The sequence below is a fragment of the Thermobia domestica genome, chromosome 12 (genome assembly GCF_964235325.1).
Source record: "Thermobia domestica chromosome 12, izTheDome1.hap1.1, whole genome shotgun sequence".
Lineage (NCBI taxonomy): Eukaryota > Metazoa > Arthropoda > Insecta > Zygentoma > Lepismatidae > Thermobia > Thermobia domestica.
In genome coordinates, this window is record NC_137465.1 from 162418729 (window position 1) to 162442444 (window position 23716).

Consider the following 23716-nt stretch of genomic DNA (forward strand, 5'->3'; position numbering starts at 1 on the left):
TCTTATTAATGCGTAATTATCATACATAATGAATAATTGGCTTTAAAAAAGAAATCTTATTATTATTTTTTACGATTTTTAGAAAAATACGCATAAGATTTCAGATTAATGAGATCTATTGATTAGTATATGGAGGGCCGCGCTGGCTCAGTGGTAGAGCGTTCACCTCTGGTGCATGGGATCCTTGGTTTGATCCTAGCTCGTGCCAAGTGAGCATTGTGGTGGACAAACACCATCCTTCCCATTTCCTTCCACTTTCTTCATTCCACCATTTCATTCATTTCTCATCACCACCGTCTCCTTTAGCGTAGCCGGTATAAACATGGGACGTAAAAACTTATTATGGTATGGTAAGACTTCCAAGAATGGAATATGGGACGTTCAGAGCACAAGGGAATCAAGTCCTATTGCCGACGTTGTTAGAAACAAGGACATAAAATTCCTACGGTACATGTAAAAGTTATTATTATTATTATTATTATTATTATTATTATTATTATTATTATTATTATTATTATTATTATTATTATTAAAAGGACGTTCAGATAAAGATCTTAAAGGTGAAATATATCCAAAATGACAAAAAAGACTTTATTTTCTTGTGCACTGAACGCACCTTATATTTCATCTTGGGATATTTCTTTTAGTTATACAGGGTGGCCCAAAAGTAGGTATACAACCCTGCATTGATCAAGTATAACATTATAGTTTATGGGTTTATTTGCTTTTGTTCTTCCGAGCTTAAGATAAAGTAAAAACACATTAAGAACAAATAATAAAGAAACTAAGTTTACCTGATGAATAATAATAAGAAACTATATAAAATGCAATGAACTGATCAGTACGTACTGTATACTTGCTTTTGGGCCACCCTGTATACTAATATTATTATAGAATTTGAAATATGCTCTTCGCTTTGACCACCATTTTGATGTTATGATGTTTCGATATACGTAAGTTTATACAATCTTCTCTAGTTTTTACCGGTGATAATAGCTTTTGGATCTAGTTTTTTGTTTTACTGTTTTCTTTTAATAAGAAAACAATTACCTTATTCAGCTGACTCTCTCTCTCTCTTAGCACCACCAAGAGTAACTTAGCACGTGCCTTATCAGGACGAAACGAAAACTTTTGGAGCTTCCTTGAAACACGGAAATAAAGTAAGCTTTTATTGTTTCGTTAGCTCGTTCTTTGAGCCTGTAAAGGAATTTCATTCAAGTCTCTTCTCATAGACGCAAACATTGCTTACAAAAGCTTTTGGGTTAAATCTTAAATATATTGCATTCAAAGCAAGTGTGAATTTTGAGTTTCAGAAATGCTAGAAGTGAACGTGATTTGAATATAATGTAATTTAATGTCTCGGGATTTCTACTGGAACGTACAAAGAACAGAAAATGGAAAACAATAATCCGTTGCTTGAAAAGATTCCTTAGTTTTGGTGTTTGGTTTGTACTCATGTACTACGGCCTAAAAGGAAAGATTTTTTCTTTTAAATTATATATATGACATTAAAACGACCACATTATGACGACATTATGAGACTTCACATTTTCCATGTCCATTGTGATGACTTCACATTCCGTGTTTTCTTTCACTCAATTATTTTCGTGCGAAACAGAAATTGAGCAGCCCAACTAATTTAGGCAGAAACCATTCCTACTGAACATTGGTTGCCAGCTCTAAATTTCTAGTCGCCAATGGCGAATGGAAATTTTGCGCTCTAATATTCAGCATATTGCACCAAAATCACACACTCCTTTGAAATAAAACTTTTCTGGAACATTTATCTTTTTTTACACTTGAGAACGGGGGGAGGTATTCGTCCTTCCATTATTGGTATATTTTAACACTAAGTTTTGAGGATAAATGTAATTCTCTAAAAAACACTATAAAATGCTTTTGTCGAAGTCAAATAATTTTTACATTGGTTATCCTGTAAAATCTAACTGATCTCAAAAGGGGTTAAGACCAGATTTATAGTCTGCAAACTTCTTCCTGTGGAGTTATTTCAAGAACAAAGTCTACATTATTCATCTTCACAATATTGCGAAGTTGAAAGACATTATTCTTGGATGGATTGATAACATAGTTCTCACAGATAACAGTAAAAACGTTTTCAGCAAAACGGTTCATCATATCCAGTTGTGTGAACAACAAAATGGCAGTTACATCCAACACTTAGTGTAGAAAATGTACAAAAGAGTGATGAAAAATGTTCTTGTGTAAGGTTGCGTATTTTTTTGAACACCCTGCATTTGTGTTCTACAGATATCAATATTAAGGTTTGGAATTGTAATAGTTTTATACTGCTCTAATTTTGGTAGAGAGTTAGGAATGAACATGGAATCAATTGTAAAAGCGCTTCTCGCCAACTTACTGTCTCTGCTCCACGAAAATCAATGTTAAAACCAGAGATAGTAATTTTGCCACTTTCAGTTTGAATAGAAAGATGAGAGCAGAGATGGAAGCTATTTTTGAAATATTAAAACCATATTAACACTTTGCGGACCAACTGTTTTATCAAGTAGGAGTTTTTTTTTGGCGGGGGGCAATTTTCCAGAATTATTAAAAAAAGGCACGCTTATTTCACTTTTATATTAAAGACACATCAGAAAACTAAAAATTTGCTTTACTAAAACATAAAGCAAAGGGAAGGCAAGGATATGACTGTTATCCATCTTCAGGATGTTAGGTCCTCAGGAAACAGAACCTGCCGCTCGTCTGGAATGTGTTAACATTTTTTTCAATCTCTCTTATCGTTTTTGTTCTTTTATCTGTCGAGAAGATGGATAGCCGGACACACTTGTTTCGCAAAACTTTTCATATTTATCCTAGCATAGTTTGAAACTCTGAAATCTAGTGTTCCGTGGAATTCCAAAAGTGTGTCGCAATCATAGTTGCATAGAATGAAGCAGAAATGGATCGTGTCACTACAGTTTCGAAGTGTACGGTACGGCCTCACTAATCTCTCGCATTCTCTGTCAGATACAGAATTCATTCTTTTCAGTAAAGATAGCACGAAAATATGCTTCTAATAAAAGTTATAGTATTCACATTCCAGAAATACATTCTCACAGATAAACATCATCTGAGTTATTTTGTATCGATATATGTCTGGTTATTTCACTTGAATGTTGCCAATTTAGATATGCGTACTGGATGTTATACATTTGAATGGTAAATAAATGGCATGTTCAGTATGAAGAGAAAGAAAAAATCTTGCTACTTCATTTATTTTTTAATATTTTGCATTAATCAATTATAACTTTTATTGACATTTTAAAATTAATGTCCCACGGTTATACCCTTTAAGAGACTGGTAATTAATAAATAGGAATATTTATGAAAAGAATGGCGGAATGAAAATGTGGAAGGAAGCGACAGTACCCAGAAAATCCACCGTCATGATGTTATGACCAGAAGCTCATTTGTCCTGGAATTGAACCAGGAAGCCCTTACATCAGAGATGCGAACTCTACTTAGTTGATCTTAAAATTAAGATTAACTAGAATTGAACTTTTCATATCAACAGCAATATTTCATCTTACAAAGTGTCTGTCTTTGATGCAAGCATATTGTATAATTATTTTGACTTTACATTAGCTTGTGTAACGTAAACCTCAACAACAAACAATTAGTTGATTCCTGAGTGTTTTGTAAATATACATTTTAGAATGGAAGCCAAAGTGCATTTTCCGTTACTAAGGAAACCACCGAAGTGTTTAGATGTGACCTTGAAGGGCATATCAATAAATACGTATTAATTTAACTGTAATTGTATTAGCTGTTGGCCTTCAACCATTGAAATTAGTTTTTTAGCTTTTTGCGATCACGTTTACATAACCAGGAATTTTTAAAGTATCACTTCAATTGGCACATATTCTCTACCGGTTTTTGTATCGCTGGATTTTTCTTCAATCATTACATTTTTGAAGGAAGTACGTGTATATAGCTAGGTAGGATTTGAAAAGCCAAAGCTCAAAGAATCGGCTAAACTTTCAGTACACAGTTTCCCCATACCCGTTATTAGAGCAACCCACATTATGCTTTATTTTTTTATTTAATTATGCTTTATTTTTTTCAAATTATTCTTTATTATGCTTTATTGTTAATTTCATCACTGTTTTACATTAATCATGTATAATGTATATTTACTATACATTAAATTCCAGATATCTTGATGCGTTTTTTAATATTTTAGGCAACCAGCTTCTTTCATATTTAATGAACTTTCTACTTAATGCACTGTAAAGAGGTGTGCTTTACTCGAGTCAGTTTTTTTTTTTTTTTTTTTTTTTTTTTTTTTTTTTTTTTTTTTACTTGTGTGTTCCTTAGAGGTGCATATTGGAGTGAGGTCTCGACTTCAAAGGATTACACCGAAAAGTTTACTGAAATATAAATAATCTTTTCATTCTTGCATTGCTCTCAAGGATTTTGCATTGCAAATATCGGTTTTAAAAAATATTAATACAGTGTGTTAAACTTGCAGTTAAACAGAATTTTCCAAAAAATGTTCTAATAGAATTTTCCAAGAATTGTTCTATATATTTTAAATCACGCTTTATGCTTTATTTTCTAAAATTATGCTTTATTATGCCTTTAAAATTAGTTTCTTCTGGACCCTTAGACAACCACAAACATGTTTAAGGTATCAACCATATGTGTAAATTGGTGTTATGCTTATTATGCTTTTGGGTTGCCCTAGTCGTTACGAGAAAGAGCTGTCTATCGATAAACCGCTATGTGTCATTTCTCGTCGAAAATGAATCACATACTATTATGTGCGGAAATCATGTTGCACCTTCCCTATATTTCTATATGTGAATTCCTTATACAGGTAGTTTACTCGTAATAAGAAAACAAAAATGACAATTATTAATAATGTAAATGATGAGAAACCATTTTTCTTTTGTTTTTCCTGGAACGATGTCAGTTCTGCATATAGCGGTTTCTCGAGGCGCAGCGACAGTATGCAGAATTTGGTTAAGATCAGTCGATCCATTTAGAAAAAAAAAAAAGAAAAAGAAAAAACTCAATAGTAAGGTTTTATCAGGCACGTACTCAGGAATTTATTTCTGGAGAGATCTAAATCTTTCGGAAAAGTCCAAATTCAATGTCAGTATAAATTAATATATTAAAATTTGTTAAATAACCCCTAAAAATCGGGATTTTGGGAATGTTTCCGTGCCCTTAGGATACCCTTATGTGAACAAAACCGTTACTTGCAACTTAAACGGACATAATCTACAGTTCATTGGCATCAGCAACACAAACTTTTGGGGGACAAGACTACCGGGGTAACTGGGGTGTATGGAACCCAGGAAAGCGGGGCGTCCTCCGTCGGAAAAAAATAAAAAATAGTCTTCGTAACCAAACATAAACTTAATTTTTTTTTAAATTTTTACCTTTGATAGTTTAGTTTTTTTTTTTTTTTGAAATGTGGCACTAGAAACACACACACTTTACAGTTTGTTTATTTGTTTAAACAGTAGAATTCAATCTTGTTTCACAATTTTAATTAAATCATACCAAGAGTGTGTCAAAAATAAAATAATAATAATAATAAAAGGTAGTGTGAAATGAATACTGAAAGTTTTGAAAAACAGGTTTTAAGTCTACACGTCTACAACTAATGAGCCTCAACAATGCTTATTAGTTGCTCTGCTCGTTATCTAAGCAAAAACAATTTACTACTTTATACTATATTCTTTTAGATATTATTAGGCAGAGGAAGAGGAAGAGAAACTGGTTAGGACATTGCCTAAGAAGAGATTGTATCATGAGGGACATCCTAGAGGGTATGGTGGCGGGAAAGAGAGAGGGAGGGGGCGAAGAAAACTACAATTAATGGATGATATAAAAACAGGATAGGTGCTGATTGCCACGGGTGCTGACTGCCACAGCCAATTATTGGTGCTGACTGCCACGACTGTGGCTGATTGCAAATATGAAGGTGCTGACTGCCACGACGGCGTGCTGACTGCCACGAGCCTGGGAGAAACTGTATTTGGAAAGAGAAGAATTAATCCCTCATAATAAATTTATGATTAGTAATTAATTTAGTAGAGAATAATTAGGGATTAATTTAGTAATCATCACAGCAAATCTATGTGGCATCCTATAAGTTACAAAGTTGGTCACTAAGTGGAACGACATACACTTGGATGTTTATAAAGGGATTGTCTTTTATGTTATATGTACAATTTGCACATTTCATTGTTTATATTAATTGTTTTATTGTATTATTTAATGGATATGAGGGTCTGAAGCCAGCTGACAAGGGAAGTTTGGGAGAAGCATTCGCCTGCAGAGAAATAAGCATGTTATTTGAAGGATCAATTCATGCTGATTACAACAGGTAATAAAAGTCCTGTACGTTGAGAACTGTTCGAGATATTCAGCTTAGAAATTTATATGAGAAAATGAGTGGATGCACGTTTCAATGCGTTAAGTATTCTCTTCCATGGCGAAGCCTGATAGTTTGAACTTGCTATTGCTTGACCACTGGGGTCCATTCACAGACAAATTGTCCATTACAAGTTGCATGATGGATGGCAAAGACCTAATGGTTGAGAAGATACCAAAGAATTGCACACGATTTGTGCAACCATTTGATGTGTCTTGATTCCGATCAATCAAAGATTATGGCAGGAGATTTGTACATAGTATGAAACTTCTTCATCTGGACGCTACAATGTACCAATGAAACACTCAAATAAAGTTCGTGTCCATACGAATCACTTCAGATCACCGCTACACATTGGATTGTTTCAGTTTGCGTTCTACAAGGCAGGTTACGAACAAATTATAGGCCTATAACATTTGAATCACTTGTCGAATTTGCTTTTTGCTTTGGTTCTGCGAACTGTTCCCTTGACGGATACAACGCAATTGGACATTTAAAATGTTCATGGTGCAAAGGAGTCTTTTGCCTGCGTCATTTCTTCATAAAACAGAAGAACAACAGTGATTAATTTTCATCTCTAACCTATGATTATTGTGAACAATGTAATGACTAATTGTATCTAACAAACCCGTTAGTTATTGCGAAACACTTTTTTTCTGTTACTTCCAATAGCTTTTAATTCGTATGTCAATATTCGTTACTAATTATGTTGTAATTAACGCTTATAAATGCGTATATCCTAATTTTCTCATATAAACTTCCAAGTTGAATATCTCGAACCGTTCTCAACCGTTCAGGAATTTTATTAGCTTGTTGTAATCAGCATGAATTGGGACTTCAAATAGCATGCTTAGTATCTCTGCAGGCGAGTGCTTTCTCCTGAACTTCCCTTATGAGGGACAGCCATCAGTGCTTTTTTGATGGAACTTTCAAGAGCTGCTCGAAACAATTTGCGCAGCAGTACACAGTTCATTCTGACATAGGGAGTTCAAGTGAGAATACATAAATCGTACCAATTTTGTACGCACCGCTCCCTGACAAAACTGAAGTACATTCATGTCCAAAATTATTGTCGCATATCTATAACTGTCTTCTTGTAAGAATATAATTTGATAATTTTGCAGAGTACTTTTAATACTGATATGTGTATAATCAGGAAATGTATATTTGTGGTAAATTTCATAGGGAAAGAATTATAAATATGAAAATCATAATGAGTAAAATAAAATGTAACTAATGGACAAGAAAAAATTATTTTCGTTTTATTGTTCTTATTTACTGCTCTTTTGACATGAAATTTACCACATACTTGTCTTTGCCGATTATACACATACTAACATTATAAGAAATACTGGGTAAATTCGTTATCAAATTATATTACTAGATGCGACAATAATTTTGGACATGAGTGTACATACAGTGACCTGTTTACCTTTGTTAGGTGTTGGTCTGAACAACACGATCGTAAGGTTCATCTAGTTTCTTTCATGCTTCTTGGCGTCCGGTAATGTTACGTCTAGCAACTTTCTCTCAGGCTCGTGGCAGTCAGCACCTTCATATTGGCAATCAGCGCCAGTCGTGGCAATCAGCACCAATAATTGGCTGTGGCAGTCAGCACCCCACCATAAAAACAGAAGGATCATATGCGAAGACGAAGAAGTTAGTGGAGGACCGTGGAGCATGGAAGCTTATCAGCTGCGGCAAGTGATCTGCCAATAAAGGCAGAATACCTATGATGATGATGACGACTTTACACTATATTCTATCTTCACCACACCTTCGTAAGTTCGAAAACTAACTGCTTTTTTTTTTTTTTTTCAATTGGAAACAAACTTTTGTGCTACTTTTTCATATCCATTTTGTCTAACATTGCTTTGTGAACGTAACAAACTACTGTAGGTTGAGCCTCTTTTGGGCCTAAGATACTTGAAATATTGGGGGGACGAAACCCGTTTTACGAATATTGGGGGGACACGTCCACAGTGTCCCCAATGGGATTGACACCCATGGTAGAAGTTGTCCAAGTAAGAGATATGTTACTCACAGTTCTTCTATGCTTAAGTGTATTTTTGATCACGCAGGACACATCCACATACATTCGTGTGATAATCAAATACATACATCTGATTAAGGTTGTTCAACATACAAGACGAGACGAGACAGAGCTCTTACAGTAGAAACAGACACACCGTCCAAAATGAGATATCACTTACACGTCATCCTTTCGAGACGAGACAGCTTCAAACTCTCTTCTCGAAGAAAACCGTACATCCAGCGAATGACATGCAATGAACGTATTGACAGTTCACAAAAATTTTCCACGGACAGGATTAAGACTGCTATGTAAACTACATATGTCGTTTTCGTACCATAAAAAGAATAAAACTCGTGGAATTGTAGCCTCATAATGATGGTAAACCTAAATAATCTGTCAGTATCGTCTGAAAGTTTGACATCTTTTGTTCGAAGCAAAGACACCCATATTAGGAGGAAGTAAGCAGTTTGTTGATTGTTGGTTTGGAGTTTTGAATCCCTTTCATCATCGAGACGTGCATCCATAACTTAATGTGGGATCCAAATCACATGAGCTCCCACCAGAATCGAACTCGGGTCTTCCGCATTGTTTTAATTACCGTACTTTCGAAACATAACCAACCTTCGGTTATTAACCCCTGTAAAACTGTTTTAAAATTATTTGTCCAAGATATGTACAAAAAGTAAAATAAAATTTAGATAAAACACCACAAATAGTCATAAATTAAACATTGAGATGATAAAGCCATTTTCAGTGTATCATTTATTTAAAAAAAAAAAAAAATGATTATTTCGCCCCTCATCACTGCATACACATTTAAATCCAAATTCTAAAACTAACACATATTTAAAATATATACCCTCGACTTCTCTGTCAATTCAATTCTGTCTCCATATAATCGATATTTGTCTTTCTGAAAGTCAATTCACTTATATTTTCCTCATCCTTTTCAGCTCTCTGTTGAAAGCAGGAATTGAGAAGAGGCGCTGCTGGTGGAAGTGACCACTTCTTGGGTGATGTGTGTGTATGTGTGTTAAAGCGTCAAATGGACAAAATGGAAGAACATTTCGCTCTCAAGCTGAGGAGAATCTCAAGTACAAAAGAGGAGGAAGTCTATGCTTTGTAATCTTGTCTTCACTTTGTTTAAAAGTGTCAGATTTTATATTTGTATTGAGCGCTACATTACTTTAGATTCCGTTTTATGCTCGAGGTCGACTCCAATCCTTCTCATCATCAAATAAGGGGGGGGGGGAGACAGTGGCTCAGTGGTAGAGTTTTCGCTCCGGGCCATGTGAGTTTTTGGGACACAATATTGTATTCATAGATATTCACGGGGTTCTCCTATTTCCCCTCATATTCTCACTCCATCAAAATTTTCGTAGTCACTCACTTTTATTAATTCTTACAAAGCATAAGCATGAGATGTGATACTAGATGTTACTATTTACTTTCTTTTTTTAACCTCAATCACCTTCGATAATGGAGGTTAGACGACATCTTGAGCATGAAGTGGATATTAAGTTAGGTCGATATTCAGCGTAAATAAGCCTGAATGGTGGTGCTTACTGGCATTAGTGAATAATAGAAGATGACAACTCTGCAAACGAAATCTGTATATTTTTGAACGACAGCATTTGTCATGTTTGATATATCGTTGTCAAATTGACCATAGGGTGTGAGCGCACAAACAAAAAAGCTGTGTGCTATCGTGATAAATCCATTGCTGTGACGTCAAAGAGATTTTGGCACTAATGAACTAATTTTTGGCTTTGAAAGCACCAATTAACCAATCTTAACCCTAGAACTCATACTCAAAAGAACTTTACACTTTTACATAGGTGGGGTCTAGTAGACCCCATCCGGGTATCTCAGTGGAAGTAATTATAAGTGAATATTTCGATCACTACAACATTAGTTCATTATGTGCTACTAGTACTAATGCTATTTTGACATATCCACACTCATTTTGACAACAAAAATTTTCGATATGTTTATCATAAGAAGTATAGAATTCACCTAACTGTTTTCATGTAGCTCCGTAGGAGTAACATTTTACCATCTTTTCTTTTTCTTTGAAGCTATGCTTCTCCTTTCAAGGTTTGTGCAATATCAAACATCAAACATATCTTATGTAATAAAATACTCCTATGCACCTTGTGGACAAATTGTTTTAAGGCTGCGTGCTGGTCCAAGTGTGTGTGAAACACATTGTGTTAACGAGTATGAGTGTGAAGTGTACTGTAAGTGCTATACTGTACAATCTCTTCCGGTTAAAATACCTTATTCGCCGGCTTCTGAATCCGAAAACAAGTTTCGTTGCCATTAGAAAATTCGATTTCACTTGAACTGTTTGTTATGGATCACGTATGCTGTGCGTTTTCGAAGTATCCTTCTGCATCACTCTCCTCATGACTATCTTCAGGACTTTCCTCAGAAGATAAAACTCCTTCTTCCGCAAGCCACTCAGACACAACTTCTCTAAAGTTACTATATTTTGGACTCACTGAATCTTCGGTCTTCCTTCTCCTGAACTCATTTTCACTGGCTAGTCGGCGTATCTTAAAAACTAACACCAAATTACACTCACACGTAATAATGTAACACTAACTTCCCCCGAATTAGAGTACTTCCTCTAGGCCATTAAAATTATGAATAAAGAGGTTTATTATTACCAAGCAGGTTCATAAATACTTTCATAACTTCGGAAACTAAGAGAAAAAGGGCTACACAGAGAAAATAACAAAACAAATATAATGAGTTCTCTTTATAGTCAAGTGAAAAGTGTACCCCAGAGTGGGCGCTAACCACCAACCTTTGAATTACTAGCCGCGTGCTCTTCCGACTTGGTCACGGAGGCGAGGAAGAGACCGTCGCTTGGAGAGGAATAAATTGTTGAGGTCTTTTGAATTTGGCTAATCAGAGTGCTTCTTTAACTGCATATATTCGACGATAACCGTTTGGGATTAGATAAAATTTGCTCGCCATGTAATTTTATAACAAAATTACGAGTGTCTATTTACTTTATTTCATGGTTCTTCCATATTCACTTTCAAATAATCGGCGACAGCTGCCATCTAATAAAGTTGATGCGTTTGTTGCTTCTAGTACATAATCGCCTAGAAAAAGAAGCAACAAATGCATCAAATGTGGAAGATGAATTTAGAGCATCTAAATGGCACATGCCTAGCACATCTTGTGCTGTTAGGGTGTCTGAAACAGTATGTACCTAAAGGACGTACCTAGAATATGACAGATATATGTCCCAAGAGACGACATAAACAAATGACTGTTAAAGTGCGAAGCTGAGCCAGGCATATAAATGCTATATTTGTGGTACATAGTTGAAAATATCAATTATGTGTAACAAGTACCTAAAACTGTAGGTAGTTGAAGTACATACTTAGTACATGAATATCATATGTGCCAAATGCCGGGTACCTCAAAAGTAGCTGGGACGCCTAAATGGCACATGCCTAGCACATCTTGTGCTGTTAGGGTAGGTGTAGTGCAGAGACGTTCGTAGCAGGTGGGCTCTGGTGATCTGGTTGGACAGCTATTTTTTTTTTGTTGGTAAAATTAGGCTTATTTAGGAATGATTTAAAATAAATTACTACGTACATACCTGGTATAGTAATCAAAGTTTAAAATCGGAAATGGTTGACTTTCACCACTTTCGAGTTGAACATTGCATCCATTGACGAATTCGATTTCTAACTCTTGACCCTATACATCCTGGGAAAGGGTCAAAAGTTCGTCCGTTGTTCGTCAGGTAGTTGTAGAGCTTTTATTGGCCCGGGTGGACATACGTCCACATACGGACGTACTGTGTAAAGGATAGCACTGCTCAAAGGATAGCTCTGACAGGGAATCCTAAATGATGTTCTTGTGACAGCAGAAGGGAAGTCTATTGCTCCAGACATAATACACTTTATTATTATCACTATGATGAAAGAAGACATAGAAAGACAATATACTTTTCTTTTAACCCACCAAGAGAATAGTTCACTACAAATGGCAAACTTTTGTGCGGAGTGCATTCAATTAACAAAATTAATACTTATTTCTTAGTTTATGTTGTTCGAACTGCGTTAATATTTAACATTGGTTGCCATTACGCCTACTCGTTTCCATTATTTAAAAAAATAAGGAAGAAAACTGGGATACTTTTGCTTCTAAAGCTGCCATCAGTTACGAAAGTTTTTTTTTTTTTTTATATAACATTTGCCCACACACACACGGATTCGCCCACGTACGGCTTCTCACAACACATTAAATGTAGCAGGAGCGCTCGTATTACGATGACAAGACATGCCTTGGAGTGCCTTTTCTACAGTTTCATCTGACAAAGGAAAGAGCATCAAGAAGGGAAATAAAGTTCATATGAGAGCAGAAAATAATTAATATTTTACTCATATTTTGTGTGTTATGTTACCTTTGCTAATATTAACAGCAGAATCAAGGCTGAAACTACTTTCCTTTACAGTCCCCAGAACACGAAGCTTCTGCAATGCTTAAAATTAACGGCTTATAACTAGACATCGGATTTTTAGATTCTAAAAAAGTATGTTTTAGGTACCTAAACTAGGTGCCAAAAATACTAAATTAGGCATTAAAAATGAAAAAATAGATCTTTATAAAAGATACTCGGTTTTTAATGGAATGATGCATTACAATCTGAATACAAACTTTAATATACAAGTCCACGCGCCCGGAAGTCATGTTACCTTACATTTTAACTTGCTCGATATTGAAATATTGCTGAAACTAAGAACTTTTAATAGAACTATCTGTTTGTAGATAAATCTAGTACAAAACGCACCTTTACATTTCTGCACCACATAAGCCGTAATTGGCCTCACAGTAAATAACAAGCACTTTTCCGCGTTTTCTATGGTGAAACGGTGGCGTTTGTTGGTAAGGATGAGTTTGTACACAAAGAATGAACGTTCCACATCAACTAATGTGATGGAGGCAAACTTCAACTTGGGTACATGTTCGATTGGTATTTCGGGGCCGCGGTGGCTCAGTGGTAGAGTGTTCACCTCTGGTGCATGGGGTCCCTAGGTAGATCCCAGCTCTCGTCAAGTGAACTTTGTGATGGACAAACACCGTGTCCGAGGGTTTTCTCGGGGTCCGTGGGTTTTCTTCCGTTTCCTCCCACTTTCTTCATTCCACCATTACATTCATTTCTCATCATCATCATCTCCTTTAGCCTAGCCGGCATAAACGTGGGACGTAAAACTCAAAGATTTAATTTCGATTGGTATTTCGCATTTGTATTCACTTTGTTTCCTAGTCAAAATATCGGCTGCTGTACACAAACTCTTGAGTCCCAAGTTCTTTCCCAATACACTTACTCTCGAGTTTTACCTTGAATTTCTCTTCAATTTCACCGGGCACTTCCACGATTTTTTGCTTCACTTCCTGAAGTAGCTCAATATTCTTAGAAAGTGGTATTTCCGAGCAGGGGCGGACTGGCAACCATAGGGCCCACCCTGCTAAACTGAAATGAGGGCCCACTGTATAAAAATGTAAAAAATGTACTTCGCATTCTTCATATGTATTACATATAAAAGTCCATCTTCGAACCCATAAATAGTATCCCATATATTCATACAAAAGCAAAACATTAATTACAAAAAATCTGAAGTAGGAACATTTTAATAGTAACTTACACAGTGTGTAATTGGCATTATCATTTTTTATTGTAAACACACACAATACCGGAATTGGTGCTTTCAGTTATTTATATAGTGCTATTGTTTTTTATGTAATGACTTTAAACCATTTATTTAAACAAATGAGTGTCATGTTTTAGAAAACCCAAAATATATACATATGCAATAAGTAAAAACTAATCTCAAGTCAACATTGAAACACTAAACACTTTGAAGCACTGACAGAGATAATGTAAGTTTCTTTCCTCATAAATCAGTTCTAATATCAAATTGGTTGAAATTTTCTACTGAATTGCATACTATAACCTAATATAATATAATATTAATATGAATACCAGAAATGTATCCTAATATTAATATCTTCATTATGCCCCAGTTACACCCACAATTTCAAATATCTACCTAATTCTTTGGAGCTAGATACAAGATCGCAATCCCTTTGTCGTAATCAAACGTATATGATCTTTCTATGTATAAAAGAATAATGTCTTCCAACAAATCTTGTTCAAGCGATGAACGCAACCGATTTTTGATCACTTTCATAATCGAGAAAATTCTTTCACATGATACTTGGGTACACGATAGAGTTAGAACATACTTATACGCTTTATACTACGATGGATATAATGGACCATAAAGATTTAATTCGTGAAGCAGGTGCAGTGCACAAACTAGACACACTTTACACCACAGACAAAGGATATCCTTTGTCTTGCTTTACACTGTCTTGCAGGTTTGCATTTCCATTCATCTTCCTCCTCACTCTCAGTTTCATTATCTTCCTCTTCTTCATTTTCCTCTTTTTCACTACTATGAGCATATTGCTCGCTGCCATGCTCATTTCTTAAAATATCCTGCTTTTTACATATTGGTGGATTATAGTCCCTATAATGACGAGCAAATTGGAGCAGTTCCTCTTGAATTTGTTCTCTTTCCACTTTGCAATAATGTGGTAGAGTATTGAGAGCTGAATCAGGTAGTTCGTCTAAAGTACTTACCTCATGGAAACGGGTAGGATCCAGCCATGCAATGTCCTTCATGAGACTGTCATTGCAGATAAACCGAGAATGTAATTGCTCAATTGCAGTATCGAAAATAACATTGAAAACATTTATCTGAAACACTTTTGATGGAGAATCTAAAGTTCTTGCCTCATCATGGGAAAACTCGTCTGCTTGAAGAGTTGCTACTGGTATTCTCTCTATTCGGGTCATGAGTCGGGTCGGGTCGACGTTCAACTTGACCCGACCCTCTCGACCTGAGAAGGATTTAGCCGAAACGGCGCATAAGAAAGTTGACCCGAGCCGACCCGTGGCTAGAGCAGCCCTGACCCTAGCGTAGGTGACCTGATCCGACCCGTGTCTCAAGCAGGCTTGACTCGACCCCTGACCCATGAAAGCCTGATCTGACCCGTTTGAAAGCACTACGCGGCAGCAAACAGTTCAGTTAATTTTGAATTCGCCTGTTAAAGTTGTGTAATTTCAAATAAAAATAGCCATAAAAGATAAGCTACAACTGACTGAAATCATCCAAAGACGTGGTGTATACATTATAATTTATAAACATCTTAGACAGAAAAACAAACAAACAAACAAAAAAAAAAATACCTGGCAACTGTCCTGCAGTACTCGAATGAGTCACATCATGCTCATTTGTTTCTTGGGGCTTCACAGATTCACATAGCCTACGTTGTTTTGGGTCAGATGCAGCTTTTTGTAAATCACATCTTCGTTTGTGTTCTCGCTTTTTAGCACCACTTTTATATTTTTTTCTTTAAAGTAATCTTACAATCACTCCTACCATCCGTACTGACACAACCACATCTGTCTTCCACGATAAACGACACGTAACTGGTGTTCCAATAATTGAATTGCTGCTATCGGATTTGCTCTTCGATGTAATATATAAATAAAACACGAGCCGAGGGCAGCAACTTCATAGTAATTGTTTGAGGTTTGTATAAACAATCGTTGATAGTGGCGACTAATTTCTTTTCGCTTTACCGCACTGAAAAAAAAAAAAAAAAACACCGAAGCCTGATCCGATTTCTTTCTTCGAAGCTTGGTCTGAGGACAATGCAGTTCAAAAGCGTTCGGGCTCCACCTCCACTTTCCACAATAACAATATCTACGAAACTATTGTTTCTTTAAAACATCGCCACTCGCCGACTTGTAAAAGGACCGGAGTAGGCAATGGTGTCCAAATCCAGTAACAGCCTGAAATCTACTGTGTTTCTTATATTTAAAAAAGTAGTAGTTAACGTGCTCGTTTTTAACAGCTGCTGTATCACAAACCCCGCAATGTTTTAGGGCCTGATTGTCTCATAGACGGAACATTTTCAAGTCGATAAACGTGAAGAAGAATGAGGTCTGCTCATGAAAGTTTAACTTTATGTCTTTTTTATGCAAAACACAAGTTTGCGGGAGTTACCCTGGTATATTTTTGATGCTGGTAGGTTTAATTGTGCACATCTTTTTAAAATTGGTGGAGGGGGCCCACCTGTTTGGGGGCCCACCCTGCATTTGCAGGTTAGCAGGGTGGGCCAGTCCGCCCCTGTTTCCGAGCCCTCTAATTCTGCAATGACCCGAACAAGAAATGTGTATTGCTATCGGGAAAGAAAAGCTTCCGAAAAGACATAAGAAAAACTTTCTTTACAGTAGAGGTCATTTTGTTGATCTTTGGAAATCCTACTCTTATCTTCTCGTAACACTAAACCATGAGCGAGACATGTCACATGCACAAGTGAGGGATAGAACGTCTTCAGCAACTTCATTGCAGCAACCACGTATGATGCAGCATCTGTACGTACAGGCAAGAAGCTCTTTCTTCTCATCAAGATTGTTGAGGTACAATACTTTTAGTCCATTGTTCACACACAAAGTGCAGTGCCGTAACAAAACTCTTCGGGGCCCCGGTGCAACAGGATATTTGGGGCCCCCACAAACAATATTTTTAAATATATATGCAGGAATACTTTCCTGTAAAGTAATCTTAAGTAATGGAAGAACATAAGATACAAAGGGTATATTTACACACTTCAGCATTTCACAATGTACGATCATTTTACAGATCTTTTAAAGAGCACAGTATCATATCCATTGTGCAAACTAAATGAAATGTCTTTTGAATACTAGTCAAAATGAAGAGGTATTAATCACATAATTTTTTCAAGAGAAAACAAAAAATATAAGAAATGATGTTATTCATAGTGTACCATAGTTATGTTATTTACAGAAAAGAATATCATGATAAAGAAATAGAAAAGGAATTATCAGGGATGTTGCGCAACTGCTGAAACAATTTCAAAATAAATTTATTGTAATGGTTTCAAATATTCAAACATGCAAAGTACCATACCATACAACAAACGTTTAAAGTCGTTTCAAAAAGCTTTCTCTCCTAGCTTTAGCATCAACAACATCTGAAACAATCTTGTCTATGTTTAGTCTTGAAGTTTCTTTTTGTTCTACGTTCAATATATAAGGTAACCAAGAAAGATCTGCCGCTTTTTTTGGAGGTCTGTGCTCAATTGACCCTCACACCGTGAGTTGAATGCGAATGGAGGTCAGTTGTCGGTGAGGGTACGATTATCCAACATACTACCTGGTCTGTGGACATGAGACCTCCACAGATGGTCATAAGGTGTTGTATGCTGTACGAATTCAAACTGGGGTCAAACGCCGCTACAAAAGAGCGGAAAATACGCCAGGCCTTTGGTGAAGGTGTCTTGATTACACAGACAGTGCACCGGTGGTTTAACAAGTTTAAGGACGGTGACGAAATACTGGAAGACGTACTACGTGCCGGAAGACCACCACATGTACAAAATGAAGATCTTCTGGCAGCAATTGAGGCGAACAGTGGCCAGACATGTGAGGAACTGGTACTACGAATCATGTAAGTGGGGAAACCATTTAGCAAAACCCTCCATCAACTTGGGAAGAACTGCAAGTTGGGTCGATGGGTTCCACATGATTTGACTCCGGGCCAGAAGGCAACGAGAGCAGACACCTCTGTTTCTTTGCTGTTTCGTCTGAGGAAGTATCTATTTCTGGACAGGGTGTTGACATGTGATGAGAAGTGGGTCCTGTATGAATCTCCACGGCGCCGTCATCATTCGTTAGCATCCCATGAACCGGTTCCAAAACAGTCAGTCAGTACTGCATCAGAAGGAGGTTATCCTGTGTGTTTGGTGGATTGCTCGCGGCATCGTGCGTCGGGAACTGCTACTATCTGGTCAGAGCATGAATGCAACTGTGTACTGTCAGCAGTTGAGCCGTGTTCAAGAAAAAGTCAAAACTCTGGAGCCAGCACTTCTGAATCGCAAATTGGTATTCCTGATACAGGACAACGCTAAGCCCTACGTGGCTAGAATGACCTGGGGTACCATTCTACGGCTTGGATGGGAAACACTATTGCATCCGCCACACTTCCCAGACATTGCGCCGTCCGATTCTCATCTGTTCGATTCCTTGGACAATCACCTTAGAAGACTCCCTAGTAGAGGTGAAAAATTCACTTGATACCTTCTTCGCTGCACGGCCCACCAAGTTCAACTGTGATTCAATCCATAGCCTTCCAGATCGTTGGCAGGAGGTCGTCGATGCTGATGGCGACTATTTTTGATCTTCGAGGTACGTCTTATGTGACATATCGATGTTCGAAGATGGTGGATGAAAAAGCGACAGAACTTTCTTGGTTACATTTATATAAACATTTGTTAACCTTTGTTCCTTTCTTGTGAGGTACTACTTCTCAAGTAATTTTTTATGAGCTTTAATTTCAAGAACGAGCGAGAGTTCAGCACAAGCCAAACTTACTGGTATTGTTAGAAAAATTACACATATGGCAAGCACATCAGGAAAAGACATAGAATACGCATTTCCCACTGAGAACAAAGCTAACTTATTTCCCGAATTGTTTGAAGGTTACCTATTTCAGCCCTATTATGATCTCTGAATACCAGTACTTTGTATTTGCCATGGAAAGTCTGAGCTTACATCAGTATTATCCTTTGCAGCAAAGTCATATCCAGATTTCTGAAGGTCTTCCTCAGATGCAGCCAACAATGTTGCTGGGGTGAGAAAAGAAAAGCTGTTGGGCATTTCAGTCATTCCGTGAAAACGGGTGCTAAGTTGTGACGCAATCCAATCCAGAATAGGATAAAATACAGTGACACGAAATGTAAATTCTTGCTTGTAAACAACTATAAATTCATTACTGATGCTCCATCATATCCCTACCCTCTACACCGTTGTGTCTCGATTTAGTTTCTAAGTAAAATTTAACGAACGAGATGATCATAGTTCTCGGCACCATGCTTATCTAATCCCTAAAATCCTACGAAACTTTCTTTAATTTCTTATGTTGCTTCTTCATAGTTCACAACAACGTAGCGAAGGATGACACTAACCTTATCAGTATTTGTTATGTCCAATGTTGAATCCACGATTATTAGAAAAAAACTGAGATTTTAGAACATCTTCAAAAATAATGTTTCTGAAATTGCTAGGCAGGATGTTAATGAGTTCGTTCTGAATTGCGGGACTCAGATATTTAACTCCACTTTCCTGTTTATGTAGCACCGTGTTCAAAACCGGATCAAACTCTGCGACTAACTTCGCTGTTTGTAGGAAATTTCCTTCTGCAAACGAATCTTCACAAATTTTTTACCTTCATTTCCTCTCAAAGCTGGTTTCCAGATGTTAAAGAAAGTATTATTTTAATGAGAAACACCAAAAGTTTTCTCCAAAACGTGGAAGGAGAAGATTTCAATTGGTGTTTACAATCGGCTGTTATGTTCTTTTCCGTTTCATCATGAATAAAATGCAAATCAGTGAAATCAGTTTTACTTTCCAACATAACTTCCAATTTGAAAGGAATTCCCAAAACAGAACAAAACTGTTATATCAAAGTTGCAATAGTAAGCTAAATATTACTGAATACTTATATTCTGTTATTTCTTCCACATAAGAAGTAAATAACAGAATATAAGTATTCAGTAATAAGCGGGTTAGCAAGGGCCACTGGGCTTGGATGTCTCCAAAACAGAAAAGAATGCTACCAAAATTGCTAGTAATCTAAAATTTCAGAATGATTATTTTTCATACATAAGAAATGAATTACAGAATATAAGTACCTATTCAATACTGAATAATAAACGGGTTCAGTGGATCCCTAGGCTTGGAGGGCCCAAAAACAGAGAGAATATTACCAAAATTACTCATAATCTAAAATTTCACAATGATTACTTCTTCCACATAAGAAATAAATAACATAATATATCTATTCAGCACCGAGTAATGGGCCCCTAGTGCTTGGGGACCCAAAAAAAAAAAAATATATATATATATATAAATATATATATACGAAATTACTGGCAATCTGAAATTTCACCACAGTGATTATTTCTCATACATAAGAAATGGCCCTATAGGATTGGAGCCCCCCCCCAAAAAAAAAGTTACTAAAATTGCTGGCAATTTTAACATTGACAATGATATTTCTTTTCACACGTAAGAAGTGAATTACAACATAAGTATTCAGTACTGAGTAATAAACGGGTTCAGCGGGGCCTCTAGGCTTGGGGGCCCCCAAAACAGAGAAAGATATTACTAAAATTACTGGCAATATTAAAATTGACAATGATTTTATCACGCTCATAAGAAATGAATAATAAAATATAAGCATTCAGTAAGCCTACTGAGTAATTAACAGGCTCGACGGGGCCCCGGTGCATTGCACCGCTTGCACCGCCTATTGTTACGGCACTGACAAAGTGTGCTACTGCTCCCTGATTGGTTGTTGAAAGTTGTTTGGTGCAAATAAAGTAAATTTTGGATGGTGCCTCAGAGTTTAGTTTTCCGACAACTAAAATACAAATGGATCGTCCTAGGTCGTCAGTGCTTTCATCAAACGATAACCAAATATAAGAATGTCATATGTCATTTCGTATTCTGGGCATTGCTTCGTCATACAGGGGTTGCCCATAGTTCTTGCGTAACGTCGCAAAATAGGCAAAAATAGGATCTAAGGTTCAATTAGGCATTTTTTAGGCAAAATAAAACTTGGTGTTAGTGCTTTAATTTATCATAAAACCTTCATATAAGACTACTTTTCATTCTGAGCTAAGAAAAAAATAAGTTTTTACCTGAAGGTCCGATGTCTACTTATAATCAGACATATATTTTTATAGGATTTTATTACAGACTTCATAAAAAAAATAATCATATTATTACTAGCAGACCTGCCAGTTTTTCATAATGTTAAAGTGTGGTTTAATAAGTATAAAACCTGGAAATTTAAGTTGAGTTGATTTTGAGTTTAACGTCCCGTTCAGCAGCGAGGCTATATGAGACGTGGATCTACTGATTAACGTGGAATCCGAACCATATGAGGTCCCTCCTGGAATCGAACTCGGGTGACCCAACCCTCCTGGAAATTCGAATATTATTGAAAAAGTCTCTCTTTCCCAGTTTGGAGCGGAATTTATGTAAACAGTGAAACACGTATAACCTTGGGCCTCTGTGCTGGTCTACTGGCTAGCGCATGTGTCTTCGATGTACATAGTTTGATTCCCGGTGAAAGGGCATTAAAATTTGAACACAGTATGATGATCCGAATTTCACATTAAGCTGTAGGTCCGCGCTTCATATCCTCAATTCTGAAAAGGGACATTTACTTGAACAAAGAAACAAATGTATTACCTTATTTTTAGTTAAAATTTTAAATATCGAATTCTACAACTTCAGCTTCAGTAAATAATTACACATTGCACGTTCTCTGAATGAATAGTCGGAAGTTTTAACAATATAGAAATAGCAATTCGCCAACGTTTTTTCCCTTTAGGTGCGTACTTTACAATATGTTGGATGTATTCTGAGTTTCATCTTCTTCGCTTCAGGGATTCGGGAGATATTCTATTTCTGGCAAAAAGGAATTGAATATCCCTGTATACATCTCTCAGAATACGTACTACCAAACAAATCGTTCTTATTTCTTGCTTTCGTGACAAAATAAGTTTTCTGTTCACATTGCATTTTTCTATCTATAGTGGTGTATCTTGAGCGTTGGTGAGCAAATTATTATTATTAATGTGCTGAGATGAATATTTCTAGCAACATTTGAATACGGGTTATATTCTTAAATATTATGTGAAATTTTGTCTATAGTCATAAAATCTCCATAATTTGTAAGTAAAATTACATCAAACCGTTTCCAAATTGATTGTTGTTATATCTTTGTTAAACTTTAGCTTATTGTTTGATACGAGGACTACTTGTGAGAAAAGAATGACCAATGAGTGGTCATTCAACATCAATCAGTATTATTTTAATACTAACTAGCTGAACCTGCTCTCGCTACACAGCGCATCATTCGCATATGATCATAATTATGCTTCTCATTCCTCACAATATCTGTACATGTCTCTTTACAGACACAAGTGAAAGACGTGTTGATTAAAAAAAATTCGGTAAGGTGTATCATAAAGGGGAGATTTTATCGATTATTTTTTTTCTCAATATCTCGCACCGTTTGCAAGATTTGAGCCTACTTCCGGTTGGAGTTTCTAAGTCATTCATGACCAGTGTTTTCTTTCTTTTTGCATGCAGTGTGTAATAAGCAAATACATTACATACACAATTAATTATAATGGTAGTTATATATGGTGTTCATTGGGTACAACACTACAAAAATAAAGATTCTTCTTACACTGGAGAAATGGTTATCCTTCTTTTTTCATTGTTATTTGGCCACGAAACAAATGCCTGAGACATATGCAACCCCTATATACAACAATTTGGTGTTGGAATGTATAATGCATAGGATATGATTTTTTAGATTTTTTTTTTTAAATTTCAACGCTTCCAGTGTACCCTTAAAAAGTAATAAAGAAATAATGGCCATATTTTTTTAAACATTCAGTTAGAACTGGACAATCTACGCAAAATTTCCAATCGATCAGTGAAAACGTCATCTTTCTAGAGCCTGTAGTTTCCGAGATCTCATTGTCGAAAGGATTGACCAAAAACGTATAAACGTCCACAACATATAGTTTAAAAGAACTCGGAAGATGGAAGCACAATTCACGTGCATTGATTTTAGAGAAGGCTTATTAAAATACAAAGTCTTTGAACAATAATTTTAAAACATAAACTTTATGAAAAAGATGTATTTAACTAATTTATTTAAAGTACACATACTCAAAATGTTAAGTTTGTCTCTGTTAAATTCAAGCAAAATTGAATAGCTTAAAGAAGATAAAAATTGAGCGCAGGAACTTGGCCAAGAGAGAGAAGCAAAGCTGACTCGAGGCATAAAAAATAAAAGCAAAAACATCCAGTCCTTTTCCTTTTACATGGAGGAAAGTAGACGCCGTGGGAATCGAAATATGTCCTTCAAGGACACTCCTTTTGATTTTATTCATATCGACATATTGCTCTCGTAACTGAGTCAGAAAATTTTAAAACAAGATCAGCGTTACCTCCGGGCATTCTGGGACTTTTTTTTTGTCATCGTTTCAGAAATATATTCAGAGAGAGAAACTCCGTCTGTCTGCATCATCAATATCAGTCGGTGGAAGAAAAGTCACACCGC

At 36.2% G+C, this 23716-nt stretch overlaps 1 protein-coding gene across 1 annotated transcript in view; it reads right to left on the minus strand.

Moving 5' to 3' along the window:
• Positions 1 to 19065: 19065 nt before the first annotated feature.
• Positions 19066 to 23716, minus strand: part of LOC145666164 (uncharacterized) — a 30809-nt gene continuing 26158 nt past the window's right edge. Inside the window, exon 2 of the mRNA XM_081733244.1 lies at positions 19066 to 19193. Within this exon, the coding sequence (XP_081589370.1) occupies positions 19066 to 19193 (128 nt within the window). The remainder of the gene's footprint in view (positions 19194 to 23716) is intronic.